Source organism: Vigna umbellata, chromosome 10 (genome assembly GCF_029865625.1).
Source record: "Vigna umbellata cultivar VRB3 chromosome 10, Vumbellata_1.0, whole genome shotgun sequence".
Taxonomy (NCBI): domain Eukaryota; kingdom Viridiplantae; phylum Streptophyta; class Magnoliopsida; order Fabales; family Fabaceae; genus Vigna; species Vigna umbellata.
The window spans coordinates 16,661,481-16,676,151 of record NC_142174.1 but is presented as its reverse complement, the minus strand read 5'-3'; the positions used below and the strand labels follow the sequence as shown (position 1 = coordinate 16,676,151).

At 32.3% G+C, this 14,671-nt stretch overlaps 1 protein-coding gene across 1 annotated transcript; it reads right to left on the bottom strand.

Moving 5' to 3' along the window:
• Nucleotides 1-634: 634 nt before the first annotated feature.
• On the bottom strand, nucleotides 635-2,734 carry LOC124834833 (GATA transcription factor 5-like). Its single transcript, XM_047309631.2, has 3 exons — nucleotides 2,603-2,734; nucleotides 2,163-2,455; nucleotides 635-2,077 (listed from the first exon to the last, which is right to left on the bottom strand). The coding sequence occupies exons 2-3, from the start codon at nucleotides 2,451-2,453 to the stop codon at nucleotides 1,403-1,405; spliced, it is 966 nt and encodes a 321-aa protein (XP_047165587.2). The 5' UTR covers nucleotides 2,454-2,455; nucleotides 2,603-2,734; the 3' UTR covers nucleotides 635-1,402.
• Nucleotides 2,735-14,671: the final 11,937 nt, after the last annotated feature.

Genomic DNA, 14,671 nt, shown 5'->3' with positions numbered 1-14,671 from the left:
CGAAAGATTGAAAATAAAAATATCTTAAGAATTTCAGTAAAAATAATAGACATAGAATAAGTCAAACCTTAAAAGAGTTACCTAATAAACTAACAGTGGGTAGTATTGAATACTCATAATTGATAGTTAAGCCTTCTTAAAAGACAACAAAATAATCCATTAATTTGATAAATTTAAAATTTTCACTTAGATGAAACGAAATAAATGGAAAATAATAAATTTAAACTGTTTACATTATATAAACAACCAAAAACATTTTAGTAATTTAAAGTGAAAATAAAAAGTATTTTAATAATTAAAAAAGTTGATATAAAGAGACGGTGTAAGTTTTCATATCTAATTTAAAGACAAATACTTAATTCGGATTGATTTACCAAATTTAAAAAATTGATATTATACATTTGTATAATTGATGAGTAGGAAAATTTTGCATTAAAATGGAAATAAGTTTGATGAACAGATGTGTTTGTTTTCCAAATATACAGAGGAGTGGGTGTTGAATAGCATGCTATATTGGGTAGGAAAGAAAGATAACGTGTTGGTGTGTGTGGGATCAGAGGCAGATGGAGGTGTTTGTGTGTGTAGCTTTCACTTCTACTCCTCCATAATTATACTCGATAAAGAAAATAAGAAATAAAGAAAACGGAGATGTCATTGTTTGGTGGAACATTTTTACATTATTGAGATTCGAAATTGCCATCTTGTTCCGTTGTTTTTGTAGGTCCACAGACATGGCGGGTGATACTTCAAAATCTGGTTCTGCGTTGCAATGTTGATGCAGAAGGAGTAATTTTCTAACAAGAGAGAAATGGTAAGAAATGGAATATAGTCCGTCCGTGTTTGAAGGATAAATGAAGTTGAGAAGTACAGTGATTGCAGGGGAAGGAAACTAGTTTGAGTGATAAATAAAGGGTGGTGCCCCACGAATAGGGCAGTCCAAAATCTACTGTCCCATAAAAATCCAAATCAACACTTCAAATTTAAGAATGATGATGGCAACCATTTCGCCACCATCATTCTTTCTGCACTTTCAAAACGCTATAGCTTTTCAAACTACTTCTCTGCGTTTTTTGCTTCTTTTCTTCACGATCTTCATGCCTCTCAACCAATCCACTACCATACCCACACCCATTACATTAATTATGGTACGGCTAACAATACAAAAGTAAAGTAAAATCAAATCAACAAGGTAAAACAAACACTTCAATATCAAAGTCACCTAATCAGTTACAAAGCCTAACACCTACACCACTCAATACAAGGAAAACAATATACACTAAACCGGCTCCCGTCGAACCGCCTCTAAAGTTTGCCCTACCTTCTCTAATCTCTCTCTCTCTCTCTCTACCTAGTTCTTTCTCTCTCTCTTTTTTTTTTCTTTTTTAAAATTAATAAAGTTAAATCAAAATTTGGGAACGGGAGCAGGGGTAAAACCATTTTCAATCTCAGTCATCATCTCCTTCTTCTGTCGCATCTCCAGTACTTTACGATGATGGTTTGAGTGCAATTCGCTGGAGAATGTTGGGCTGCAAGCGGGCCTATATTCGGGTAAGAGCCGTCCCGACTTGAACCGTACCCCGCATGCGTTACAGAGTGTTTTTGGGCCGAGGGGCCCGGTTCGCCACTGAGGGGTTTTCTGCACGCCGCAGTGACTACACCGTCGCGGCGCCAGAGTGCCCGCACTGTCGGAAGTGTGTTTTTTCTTCGGTTTATTTGGTTTGGGCTCGGAGCTGACGTGGTCGAGGCTACGGGGGAAGTTGGTGTAAATTAGCAAGGGGCTGGAGGGGGAGGAGGAGGAAGACGATGAAGTGGTGGTGGTGGAGCTCGAGGAAGATTCTGTGAAGGAAGGGGAACCGAGTGGCCAAACACGAACACCGTTCCTGCTTCGCTTGCTTCTCGCCTTGGTCTGAACCGGGGTTTTGAAGGTGAAAATCGGGTTTTCCGGTTCTGGCTTCGGCTCTTTCGCCGCATGGCCCGTTGGGTTGGCCTCCGTTACGGTGGGGAGCACCGCAGAGAATTCCGAGAAGGAATCCTCCACGAAATGAGACAACCATTCGAAGTCCGCCACGTCATCCGCCTGTAAAAATTCCAACTTTCGTCAACCACCGAGAGAAAACAAACAAACTGTGGAAGAAATAAAATTGAGAAGAGGAAAAAAATACCAGAACGCTAAGCTCGGTGGTGGGCACAGAGGAATAATCGACTTTGAAAGCATAGGGCTCTTGGCTTGGGTTTTCTTTCTGAAGGGATAAAGAAACCGAGTCTTGTTGTTCCTTGTGCTGTTGTTCTGGTTCTTCATCCACGTGCGAGAAGTCAAGGAGGTCGTCGACGAAAAAGTCGTCGCAAGTGGTTCCGTTTTGCACACTGAACTCCTCCATGAAAGTTTCTGGACTGAGTTGTACCATCATTTCTTTCCTCAGATTGCTTTTCAAAGCTGCCTCCATGCACTCCATGTCTGTTTCAGTTTAACAACAAAATAAAAAACATAGCCTAATATAAGAAAAAGAACATAGAGTTTAAGAAACACTCCGAACATTATCTGTCTGGAAGAATTGAGGAAAAAAATATGAAATGGAAGAAAGAGATGTTAAATAATGAATACCTGAGAAAGATGAGAGATACGAGAAAAGGAATAAAGAGGGGAGAGACGTAATGAGGTTGGGAGGAGAAGAGAGGTGGAAGAAGAAGGCAAGGGATGAAATTGAAAAGGTTGAGGATAGGGAGTTTGGTAAAGCATTGAATGAGGGATAAAAGCGTCCCTGTATTATTACCAAAAGCGCCCGTTTCTTTCTCACTCTCCACTGCTTCTCTTATTTACTTTTTCCTTCTTTAAAGTATTTATACGTTTTAAATACGTTTGTATTTTGTATACACATAACGTACATATGTGGTCATAAATAAATAAATGAGAGAAAATTTCCAATAGGGTAGAACCTTTCCCACAGTAACTACCACTATGTAACAGCAATGAAAGAGCTGAGAGAAGTTTGGTGTATAGCATGTAATAGAACCAAAATTCGTGAAGACCTAGGAAACCACAAAATGATCCTTCTCTTTTTAACTTATTGTTTTCCTCATGTGGTAGAAAACGTGAATATAAATTAACCTAAATACCTGCCTTAAGTGGCTTCGTCTATGCTTTGATTGCTTATCGCCGCTCATTTTGCATTTGGCTGTTTTCCATCTAACGTTACTTTTCCCGCTCTCTGTTTTCTAATTATCGGTTGGCAAAAATAACTCCATAAAAGGCTAAAGGCCAAAGCACATTCACACCCTAATCTTATTTCAAAACACACGTGAACTTTTCCTTTAGCTTTTACATATTTTTTCATAAGGCTCAGGTTAATCGAAACCGTGTCAGAGTTATGACCTATACCCTTAATACAATTTTCGTCTTGCCCGTGAAATACATTTATTTATTTATCTATACACTAATACGTATGTATTCGTATCAGGCTAGTTAAGAAATATATTCTTTCACCAATTAAACCACACCGTTTTTTTCCTTTAAAATTAACCCGCTTACGTTTAAAGAGTTTAAGGTTTGAAATTTGAATTGGAAGGTAGAATAATTGTGTCAACAAACACATAAATGTTCCGACAATGACTGTATTTACTTCACATGATTATTGGTTAAAACAATGAAATTCTTATTTCTAGGATTAGGATTGTTGGTGCATCTTCCTTTTATTACTATTACTATTATATTTTATTTTTTTTATAACGTATAATTTTTTATATTAAATAGTGACAATAAATGATGAAATATTAAATATTTTATACATATTTCAAATTAAATGTATTATTTTATTTAGTTCCCCTTTCTAAAATATTTAGAAATTAATTAGAAGGATAACATTATTCTAATTCAATGTCTAATAAATAAAATTGATTTCAAAATGACATCCTTCGACCTTACGCTAGTTTACATCTTTTCTTATTTTGTTATCGGAAAGAAAAGACAATTCAAACTGAAAACCAATTAGATGAGAGAGTAATCCTTAATGTAAAATAATTATAGAGAATATATAGAGAAGAGTGCAAGAATAGTTTAATGAAAAAATGTATTAGTGATTGAGTTTTTTAATATATGTGAAAAAGGTTTTAATAAGAGATAAGAGGAGGATGGTATTTGAAGTATTTATTTGAAAGGATTATTTGATAAATTTTGAGTAAAAGTGAAGTGGTTGAAATTCCGAGAGTAGCCTTGATGGTGATGATAGAGTTTGGGTTTGGATTTGGGACATGGCATGACTTAGAAGCAAAGTGAGTGAAAAAAAGTGAGCCCAGCAATGACACCAAATCAGCTTTTGTCTCTCAGTAACACTACTGACATTATTCCTCACCCCCATCCTAATTTAATCCATAATAATCACACTCTCGTGCCTAAATATTCATTCATTCATCATCATTAAATATTTTAATTAGCTTCACTAATTAAATCATAGAATAAATCCATTCCAACTTTTTATACTACTCTCATCTCGCCACTCATATTTCATACCCAAACTAACTAAAATTCGTCTCAAAAACTACACATTTTAGTAAAAAAAATTCTCTGCTTCTTTTATCTATGTACTTTAAAACATAATACGGATCAAGAATATAATTAATATTCTTCCTTTATTAAAATTCTGTTGAACTTTTCTTGTAACGTTATTATTTATTTTTTATCATTTGTGATTAATATTAAAATTTTATAGCTAAATTAAATAAAGGGAAATTAATAAAATATTAATATTAGTCTGACGTTTGTTGATAAACTAATACTCTTCTATCATTTCATGCCTATAAATATATAACGAACTACATCCAAATAGACGCGCCCACAAATACACATTCATTTATTATAATATTAATAACATCTGCCAGAATTTTATGAGAAAATACGCGTTTGAATTAAATTAAATTTTTAAATAATTAAATTTAATATTATTATAATAATTAACATCACAGACATTTTTGTATCAATATTAACGGATGAAGTTAGGAATGAAAATGGATCGGATATACATAGTGTCTAAGCGAAATTCGATCTAAAAAAAAATTCATCTACTATTTATATGGATGTCTGTTTAAAAAATATCAACCCGCGGATATTTGTAAATACCCACAAATATCCGTAAATATTTAAAAATATATATTTTTATAAATTATTAAAATAAAATTATAAAAATATAATAAAAATTAAATTAAATATACATTAAAATTTAATTTTAATTAAATTTAACCTTATAAATCATAAATTAATGTTAATTTTGATTAAATTTAACTTAATAAAATATAAATATAATTTTTATTTTTATCTTTTACGGGTAGCAGATATCCACGAGTACGGATAGTATAATACCCGCACTCTACCCGTTTATAAGTGGGTATTAAAATACATACTATCTACTACTTATGGATAGTAAATACCACGAATACCAACTATTTGTCGCAGATTTTATCCATTAATATCCGTGAGTACGAATTTTTTTATCATCTTTAAATGGACCAGAAAAAAGAGAAAAATAAAAAAAAAGAAAAAGATGTTAAAAAACAATCTAAAATAATATAAAAAACAGAAATAAAAGAAAAAACAAATGAGCCAACGAAAAGAAGGATTAAGAGTCACAACATAATATAAAGAATTTTTAAAAAAATCTTAAAATCGACATTTTTTTAATATTATAAACACTCTAATAATCAATAAATTGTAACGGTTTCTTAAATTCTGTATTTAAACAGCCTATTTTCCCATAAATATTTTACGGTATTAAAAGTTAAAATTAAAATTTGTCATCCTAACACAATACTAAAGTCAAATTTTGAGTAACTTGGTTTTTAAAACCTCTATAGTTGTTTATTTATTTTCATGAATTTGGTTAGAATGCATTGATTGTAATTTAATGAAAATTATTATTATTATTATTATTATTATTATTATTATTATATAGGTGGTCAATTATTTGAAAGCACTAACATAATTGACGTAAAAATTTACAATCAAACTTGATTATCATAATTGTACATAGAAAATAAAGAAAATATAATTATTTTAAATAACTCTATAAAAACTGAAACACAGGCATAACTAAAATCAAAGGAACTAATATTAAGTTTAGGTTAAAGGTAAAAAAATAAAAGAGAATGGTAAATATATTTTATCAATTAACAGAAAAATAAATTATTTAGGTTTCCACTCTTACGTTGTTTTCAGCTGACCCACACAGCCAAAGTCGTTTTATATGTACGTGTATTGCTATGATTCAGCATCGAACTGATAACTGACTTTCTCCACCAATATGCGACTTCGAGGCACCCTTTTTAGGTTTTTTCTTTTTCTTTTTTTACGTTGTCTAATCAACCTCTTAAAGTTTTATATTAGTTTTCATGTTATTATTCTGTTATTTCATATTAGTTTTCTTGTTACAAAAGCCATACTTTTTTCATCGGTAGGTTTTAGTTTAATGAATTTTTCGCTAAACTAAAATTGTAATAATTTTTTTATCAAATATATAAATTTAAAAAATTCAATGTTCGTTGTATTTTACAATTAAAACAAGTAACTAAAGGCCTTGAACAATAATTATTTTTATGAAACACTCATATGACGTTATTATGGACAAAAGAGAAAAAAAATACAAATATCTCCAGAAATTTCTCCAAAAAAATATTTAGAAATGTTACTTCAGCAATGTCCTAATATATGTTTCAGAGACTTTTTGTTTCCATCAGAATATTTTAGGAAAAAGGAGAGACATGAATTGTTTTTAGTATTATATTGTTTGTTATTCTCTACAATAAAATAGGCATAAAGGTGTTTATATGTATTTATAATTGTTAGATATATTGTGATATATATTTTACGATATTTATTGTGTTGTAAGTATTTTGATTGCACCTTTAAGATATTATTATGTACATTTAAGTATGCACATATTGATGAATGTTGTATGTAGATCTAATGGTTGGATAAACGTAAATGGGATCCACACCCTAAATTAAGGGTCAATGTTTTTCCATTTCTGAGAAGTTGGTTGTTCCATTTTTTGCTTCTCTATTGGTTTCCCTCTTCTTTGCTTCTTTTATAAAAGAGTTTCACACAAAACACCAAACAACAAAGCTGAAAACATGGAGCAACCAACTTCTCTGAAATGGGAAAACATTGACCCTTAATTTAGGGTACGGGTCTCATTTACGTTTATCCAACAAAACTCCCCCATAAACTTAAATGGATCTTCTTTCCCATCTTTGCATCTTGACTTAGTTGAAAAAAGGCACTACAACACCAGCACCTTCACAACAATCTTCAACCTTCTTGGTTGGTATTGACTTAGTCATCATATCAGACCAATTCAAGTTCGTATGAATTTTCTCTATCTTCAATTTCTTCTCATCCAACGCTTCTCGTATCCAGTGATACCGCATGTCGATATGCTTTGAGCGTGAATAGAACATGGGGTTCTTGGTCAGAGGAATGGTACTTTGATTATCACAGTTCACCACATAATCATCTTGATTATGTCCTAATTCACTTAGGAAATTCTTCATCCATAACATCTCTTTAGAGGCTTCAGTCACTGCTACATACTCTGCTTCAGCGATAGACAATGTCACACATTTCTGTAGTTTTGATTGTCAAGAAACAACTCCCCCTACAAAAGTAATCAGATAACCTGATGTTGACTTCCTTGAATCGACATCTCCAGCCATGTCAGAGTCGGAATATCCGATTAGCTTTAGATCTCCATTGCCAAAGCACAAGCTTCTTTTGGCAGATCCTCTTAGATACCTTAGTATCCACTTAACATCTTCCCAATGCTCATTTCCTGGATTCGACAGGTATCTGCTCACAACTCCTATAGCATAGCCAATATCTGGCCTTGTACAAATCATTGCATACATAAGGCTACCCACGACAGAAGAGTAGGGTACCTTGTTCATTTCTTCCTTTTCTTCTTCATTCTTTGGACATTGAGACTTGCTGAGTTTGAAATGTCTAGCAATTGAAACACAAGCAGATTTGGCATTTTGCATGTTGAACCTTTTGAGAATCTTCTCCATATAATTTTCTTGAGATACCCACAATATTCTTTTAGAACGATCTCTGGATATTTTCATTACAAGTATCCTCTTCACTGCACCCAAGTCTTTCATGGCAAAAGACTTACACAATGCCTTCTTGAGAGCAACTATTTTAATTTTGTCCTTCACTACAATCAACATATCATCAACATACAAGAGAAGTATGATGAACTCATCATTTTCATAATTCTTCTCAAACACGCAATGTTCTGCGGAGGTCTTCTTGAAATTATGTTGGATCATGAAGGAATCGAATTTCTTGTACCATTGTCTTGGAGCTTGCTTCAGACCATAGAGACTTTTCTTCAGACGACACGTCAAGTGTTCTTTGCCTGGTTCTTCAAAACCCTCTAGTTGCTTCATGTAAATTTCTTCCTCTAGGTCTCCATGTAAGAATGTTGTTTTGACGTCCAGTTGTTCAATCTCTAGGTCTAGTGTTGCTGCCAGACCGAGAATTGCTCTAATGGATGTCATCTTCACCACTGGTGAAAATATTTCGTCGAAGTCTATTCCTTGCTTCTGGTTGCACCCCTTCACGACAATTCGTGCTTTGTACCTTGGGCTTGGATTGTTCTCTTCATTCTTGTGCTTGAACACCCATTTGTTCTGCAATGCTTTCCTTTCTTTTGGTAATTCTACCAAATCATAAGTCTCATTTTCCTTTAAGGATTGCATCTCTTCTTCCATGGCTTGCAACCATTTGTCTTTGTCTTTCGTCTCCATTGCTTCTACAAAGCTTTAAGGTTCACCTTCATCAGTAAAATTAACATATTCATCTGAAAAATACCTTCTTGACGGTTGCTTCTGCCTTGTTGATCGCCTCAATTGGGTTTGTTGCGGAGCATTCTCAATTGCTTGATCTTCTACCGTCAGATTAGGTTGATCTGCTTCTTCAGCCATCTCATCAAGTTGTAACTCCTGATTTGTCTCAGCTTGACGAGTCTCTCCCCCTAAGTTGTTCATCACAATAGGGCTTTGATCACTTATCAGCTTAAGTGTTGGTTTCTCCACTTTCTTGATGTCTTGGATTGTCTGATCTTCAAAGAACACCACATCTCTGCTTCGAACAATCTTTCTGTTTGCAAGATCCCATAATCTGAAACAAAGAGCCTTCCTTTTTGCCACGAGCAACAATCATGCTTCCTCGGCTAAGTTTCCATTTTCCATCTCCAAACTGGTTGTTCATTCCAGCATCATCTAGCTTACCGATTGAGATAAGGTTTAGTCGCATTTCTGGCACATGTCTTACCTCCTTCAGCACAAGTTTGTTTCCATTTTCTGTCGTCAAAGTCACTTCTCCTATGCCCACAATTTTGCTTGTGACATGATTACCCATCTTCACTATTCCAAAGTCTCCTTTTTGATAGGATGAGAAGAATCCCTCATGAGGAGTAACATGGAAAAATGCTCCGGTATCTACTATCCAAGTGCAGTCATCAAAAGCAATATTTAGATAGTTTACCTCAGTGATAAGGAACACATTCTTATCATTTGATACCACCGCTGTTGTGGTCTTTTCTTCCAACTTCTTTTTGGGATCTATCACATCAGGGTGTATAGTTCCATTCTTCTGATCTCTTTTCAGGAATCTACATTCTTGCTTCTTGTGGCCATCTTTTCCACAATAAAAGCATGTCAAACCTTTGGAACGAGATTTGAATCTTCCTCGTGACTTTTCACGTTTTCCTTTGCTTTTGTGTTCACTCCTTCCTCTATTCTCAACAACATTGGCTTCTGAGTGACTACTCGATCCCCTTTCTTTCCTTCTGGACTCTTCATTCAGCAAACTGTCTGTAATATTATCCAGACTGAGCTTTCCATCTGGTGTTGAGTTACTGAGAGTGACCACCAATGTGTCCTAATTCTCCGGTAGAAACCAAGGAGTAAAAGAGCCTGTAATTCATCATCAATTTTCATATCTGCTTTCATTAATTGGTTCACAATACCTTTGAAGGTATTGAGATGCTCGATCATATTCTGGTCGTCAGAGTACTCCAACTTTACGAGTCATCTGACTAGGTGACCTTTGTTCTTGGGAGTCTTCTTTTGAATAATTGATTCAAGCTTTGTCCATAACTCATACGCATTGGTATAAGTTGATACATGCTCAAAGAGACTTCTGTCGATGTATTTCCGAATCATAGCCACTGCTTTACGATTCAGAATCTCCCAGTCTTTTTCGGTCTTCCCTTCCGGAATTTCCGGATTCAAAACATGGAGCAACCAACTTATCTGAAATGGAAAACATTGACCCTTAATTTAGGGTGTGGGTCCCATTTAGAGAAGTTGGTTGCTCCATGTTTTCAGCTTTGTTGTTTGGTGTTTTGTGTGAAGCTCTTCTATAAAAGAAGCAAAGAAGAGGGGGACCAATAGAGAAGAAAAAAAAACACAAACCATCGTGAGAGAAGTGAAGCCACGGTGAAGGAGAGGAAAATTAGAGAGAGTGTGTTTTTTGTGAGTGTGAGAGTTTTGTATACCATCTGAGAGGGTGAGATATTTATAGAGAGATCCTCAGATAATGAGAGAAATACTGTAATCCTACTTTTATAGTGGAGATAATTTTCTGGACGAGGTCCCGTGGTTTTTTTCGAGATAATTTTCCACGTTAAAATTTTCGGTGTTATTATTTTTACGCTTTCATTTTTACGCTTTCACATAGTGTCCATTTTAAGTTCACAGAGGAGGGAACAAATATCGCTGTTTCCCAACATTAACGTCATGATTTAGTGTGTTTAAAAAGAGTTTGGTGAGGTATTTCTCATATTATATTATGTAATATTAAATAAAATATATATTAAAAAATATTATAAATTTACGGATGATATAATAAAATAGATGAAGACATATTTATGTAGTAATAAATATACAAGTAATCATTTTGAAATAAGAATTTCAAAACGTACAATGATACCTCCCTGAGGAATTTACGAATTTGGTAGCGCAACATTGCAAGAATGAGCAGTAAAGAAAATAAGATGGAGTTAATCGTAGGAAGGTGTGGCCGATAGTTTGTACACAAAGGCAGAAAGCGATAAAGAAAAACCAAAATACGGAACTTTGTGGAGTTTCCAACAAAAAGGCTTTTTCCTGAGAAGTATACACCAAGAAAAGTTACGACACCTATTTATTACTGTTAAGGAACCTCACTCAATGTCATATGTTCGTAAACTTATCTACAAAATTTAACTTTTTCAATATTGATTTAATAATCACTTTAGTACAATAATTATTAAAGTATTTTACTTTTAATTCATGAAAAAATAAATTATTATTTTGTTGTAATAAAACGGATAGAAAATTTTGATCTGTCTTTCTAACGAGTTATCAGTGAGTGAGTTGACGTGTTGCTCCAACATTTTTTAAATTTATTTATATATAGATATTAAAAATAAATGTAATTATATAAATACTTTTTAAACTTTTAATTGATTAATTAATATTTTTAATCAAATATTAAAATAATTATTAATTGATACTTAATTTTTAAGTGTTAATGATTTAAACTATAATATTATTATATAACATAATATATATAATATAAAAACTTTAATCATTTACATTATTTTTTATTTTAATTTTAACATAAAAGAGAAAAGTCAATAGATCATCTCATCTCCTGCTGCCTTTAGCCTCCTAGTTTGTTGGGCAAAACGAGAAGAACCTAAGTGAGTTGGTAGGTTGAAAACTCAAACATAATATGTCAAATTTTAATGAAATGATGGATCGATCTACATAATCAAGACTCACTTTGTCACCGTACTATTTACTCTTTAATACGTAGTATATGTTTTGTAATATTATTTATCTACCTCACATAATACTAAAAAGAACTTTTATAACATATGTTATTTTAGACTTTTGATATTTATCAAGCGTATGACGTCAAATTGATATATATTATTTATAAAGATACATCAATTAATGTTTGTTGCATTTATGATATAGTTTGTCATAAGAACAATAGACGTCAAATTATGATTTTTTTTGTCAATATTTATTTTTATTGAAATTGTTGAAAATTAATATTCAATACAAGAACACAACAAAAACTTTTAAAATTTTAGAATTAGTATGGATATCTAAAATAAAAATTTAAAATATATAAAAGTGGGTAAAAAATACAATAAAAAAGAAACATACCTTAAACTACGGAATTTTGAAAATTGTAAGAAGACAAAAACCTTAAATGATGGCTAGCGCACGTTCGTTACCCCCATTTTCGAGCATCTTTATTTGAGGTTCATAACATAAGTTATGACAATTTGAAGTTTACAAAACTCAAGGTTAAACTAAAAACGTAAAAACACAACCTTTAAGACACACAACAATGACTAGTGAATGAAAATACCGACTTTAATAAAAAATGTAATCGAGGAGAATGAAAACTTTAGTCCAAACGAATACCACAATGACAAGATGAAGTGAAATAGGTTGAAGAACCTGTTCCTACAAGTTTAGTGCTACTCTTTGGTGCGAAGTTTCGTACAAACGTGAAAAAAAGAAATACGAGGAAGTTGATGTTATTTTTGAAATTTTAAAAGAAAAATTGATGTCAGACATATTCACAATAAACGTCAATTTATAATTTAACGTCGGTCACAGAGCCAACAAACATTAAATGATATCAGATTTAGGATATTCTGACATCCTTTAATGTTTGTTGGTCTTAGGGTCGACATTAAATTGTAAATTGATGTTTCGAAATAGATCTAACATTAATTTGAATAAAATATTTACAAAAATCTCATCACACATTTTTTAAGTTGAAATTTCCTGTTTGTTAGGTGGATATGATGACATTATAAACTTTTTTTTTGCACTAGTATTAATTACGGTCTTATTTATTTCAACTAATGTTAATCGAATTTTATATATGTTAACTAGTTTAGTTAACTGTTTATAAGAAAGTGGTCAGTCACCTTCTCTCATGATATACATTATCTGGATTCATAAGATATTTTGGTCCATGATCAAGAACAATGCGAAGAATCAAAAAAATTAATATTAGAACAATCGATCAAGAAGTTAACATCATGATTAACGTACTCTAAATATCCCTACTCCAGCCTAGGCCTAACTTATCAGTATAGGCATACTCAAATAAAAATACATGAAAATATTATAAAACTGACACATTGTTTAAAAGATAAAACTAATTTATTACGTATACGGTAGTTATTTGAGTCTTAGAGTATCTTATCAGACACCTTTCATCACATAAATTGAACCCATTAAATTTATATTTATCTTGATCCAAAAGAGAAGCAGGTGTTGTAGGAACATCTCGAATCTTCATAAAAACAAGTTGAATTTTACACATGTGAACGGAAAGCATTATAAGCAAATAAACTCTTTGGTTGAACAAACGTACGAGATTGTTAGTAACTTTATCTTGCACAATGCATGAAGTAATAGAAATTGATTATCATGCATTCAATGAAAAATGTTAAACTAAACCAATTCATTTTACTTTGAGTAATCTAACATTTTGATTTATTCCCTGTCGTCCTAAAACCAGCTCAGTATAAAATAGTAATTAATAATACAATTAGACGGTTAAATATTCATCTTGGCTGGCTTTATGAGTTACTTATTAGCTTCCATTTGGTTTGTTATTTAAACTGCCATTCCTGAATGGTTACCTAGATCTATTTACTTTCTATCAATTCAATTGGTTGAATAAACACATTTTGTTTCGCTCCTTCGCTTGATTCTCTTTTTCTCCAATTTATGAATTATAATATATCTAATACGACCATTCATATAAAATGAAATGGGTAAACAAAAAGTAAAATGAAAAAAAAATGTATGCTTATGTGTGACATGTATTCACACAATTCCTAATTGCTAACCACCTAACCTTAATCTTATCCTTGTCTAACTTTACAAATCTTTTAACTTTTCTATAAAAAGTTCATTATCGTTCTAACATTTTTTTTAACTCTCCGAAATTGAGTTTTCATCACTTTCTTAATATCACTATAGTTGCAATACTGTAAACTAAATAATAGTTTGTTTATATACATGTATATTTTTTAACAATGAAATGAATATCTGAAGTAAAAGTTATATTTGGTTATAAAGAAAGTAAAAGTGAATGTGGTCCCGTGCATATACTGTATTTAAATCGCTCTTCTGAGTGAAAAGACTTTGGATGCCGGATAGTTATTTGTTGTTTGAGTATGGTAACCAAACAAATTTAATGAAAGGTGAGACTCCTTAATATTGTCACCATATCAGGACGTGTTTCATTTCCAACAACTTAAAGAAATAAGATAAGTGGGAAACTCATGAATCGGTCATAGAAAAGAAAGCAAGACTACTGATATAATGTATTAAGTTAAGCTATATACACTCATGACTAAGGTTGGGATGTGGTGTTTTAAACAAACTTTAACTTCTACCCCAGAATAAAGATTTTATGATTTTGTCTCATATATACATATATCATCTGCAGTATTTACGTTTCATAATAAAAATAAATATGATGCACTCAATTTTTCTCATTCCCGTGGTTCACAATGAAAAGCACAGTTCAGCAAGACAGGCTGTACGAGGCACAGAGATCACATCTAACAGTATTAAGTAATAAAAAAAGAAC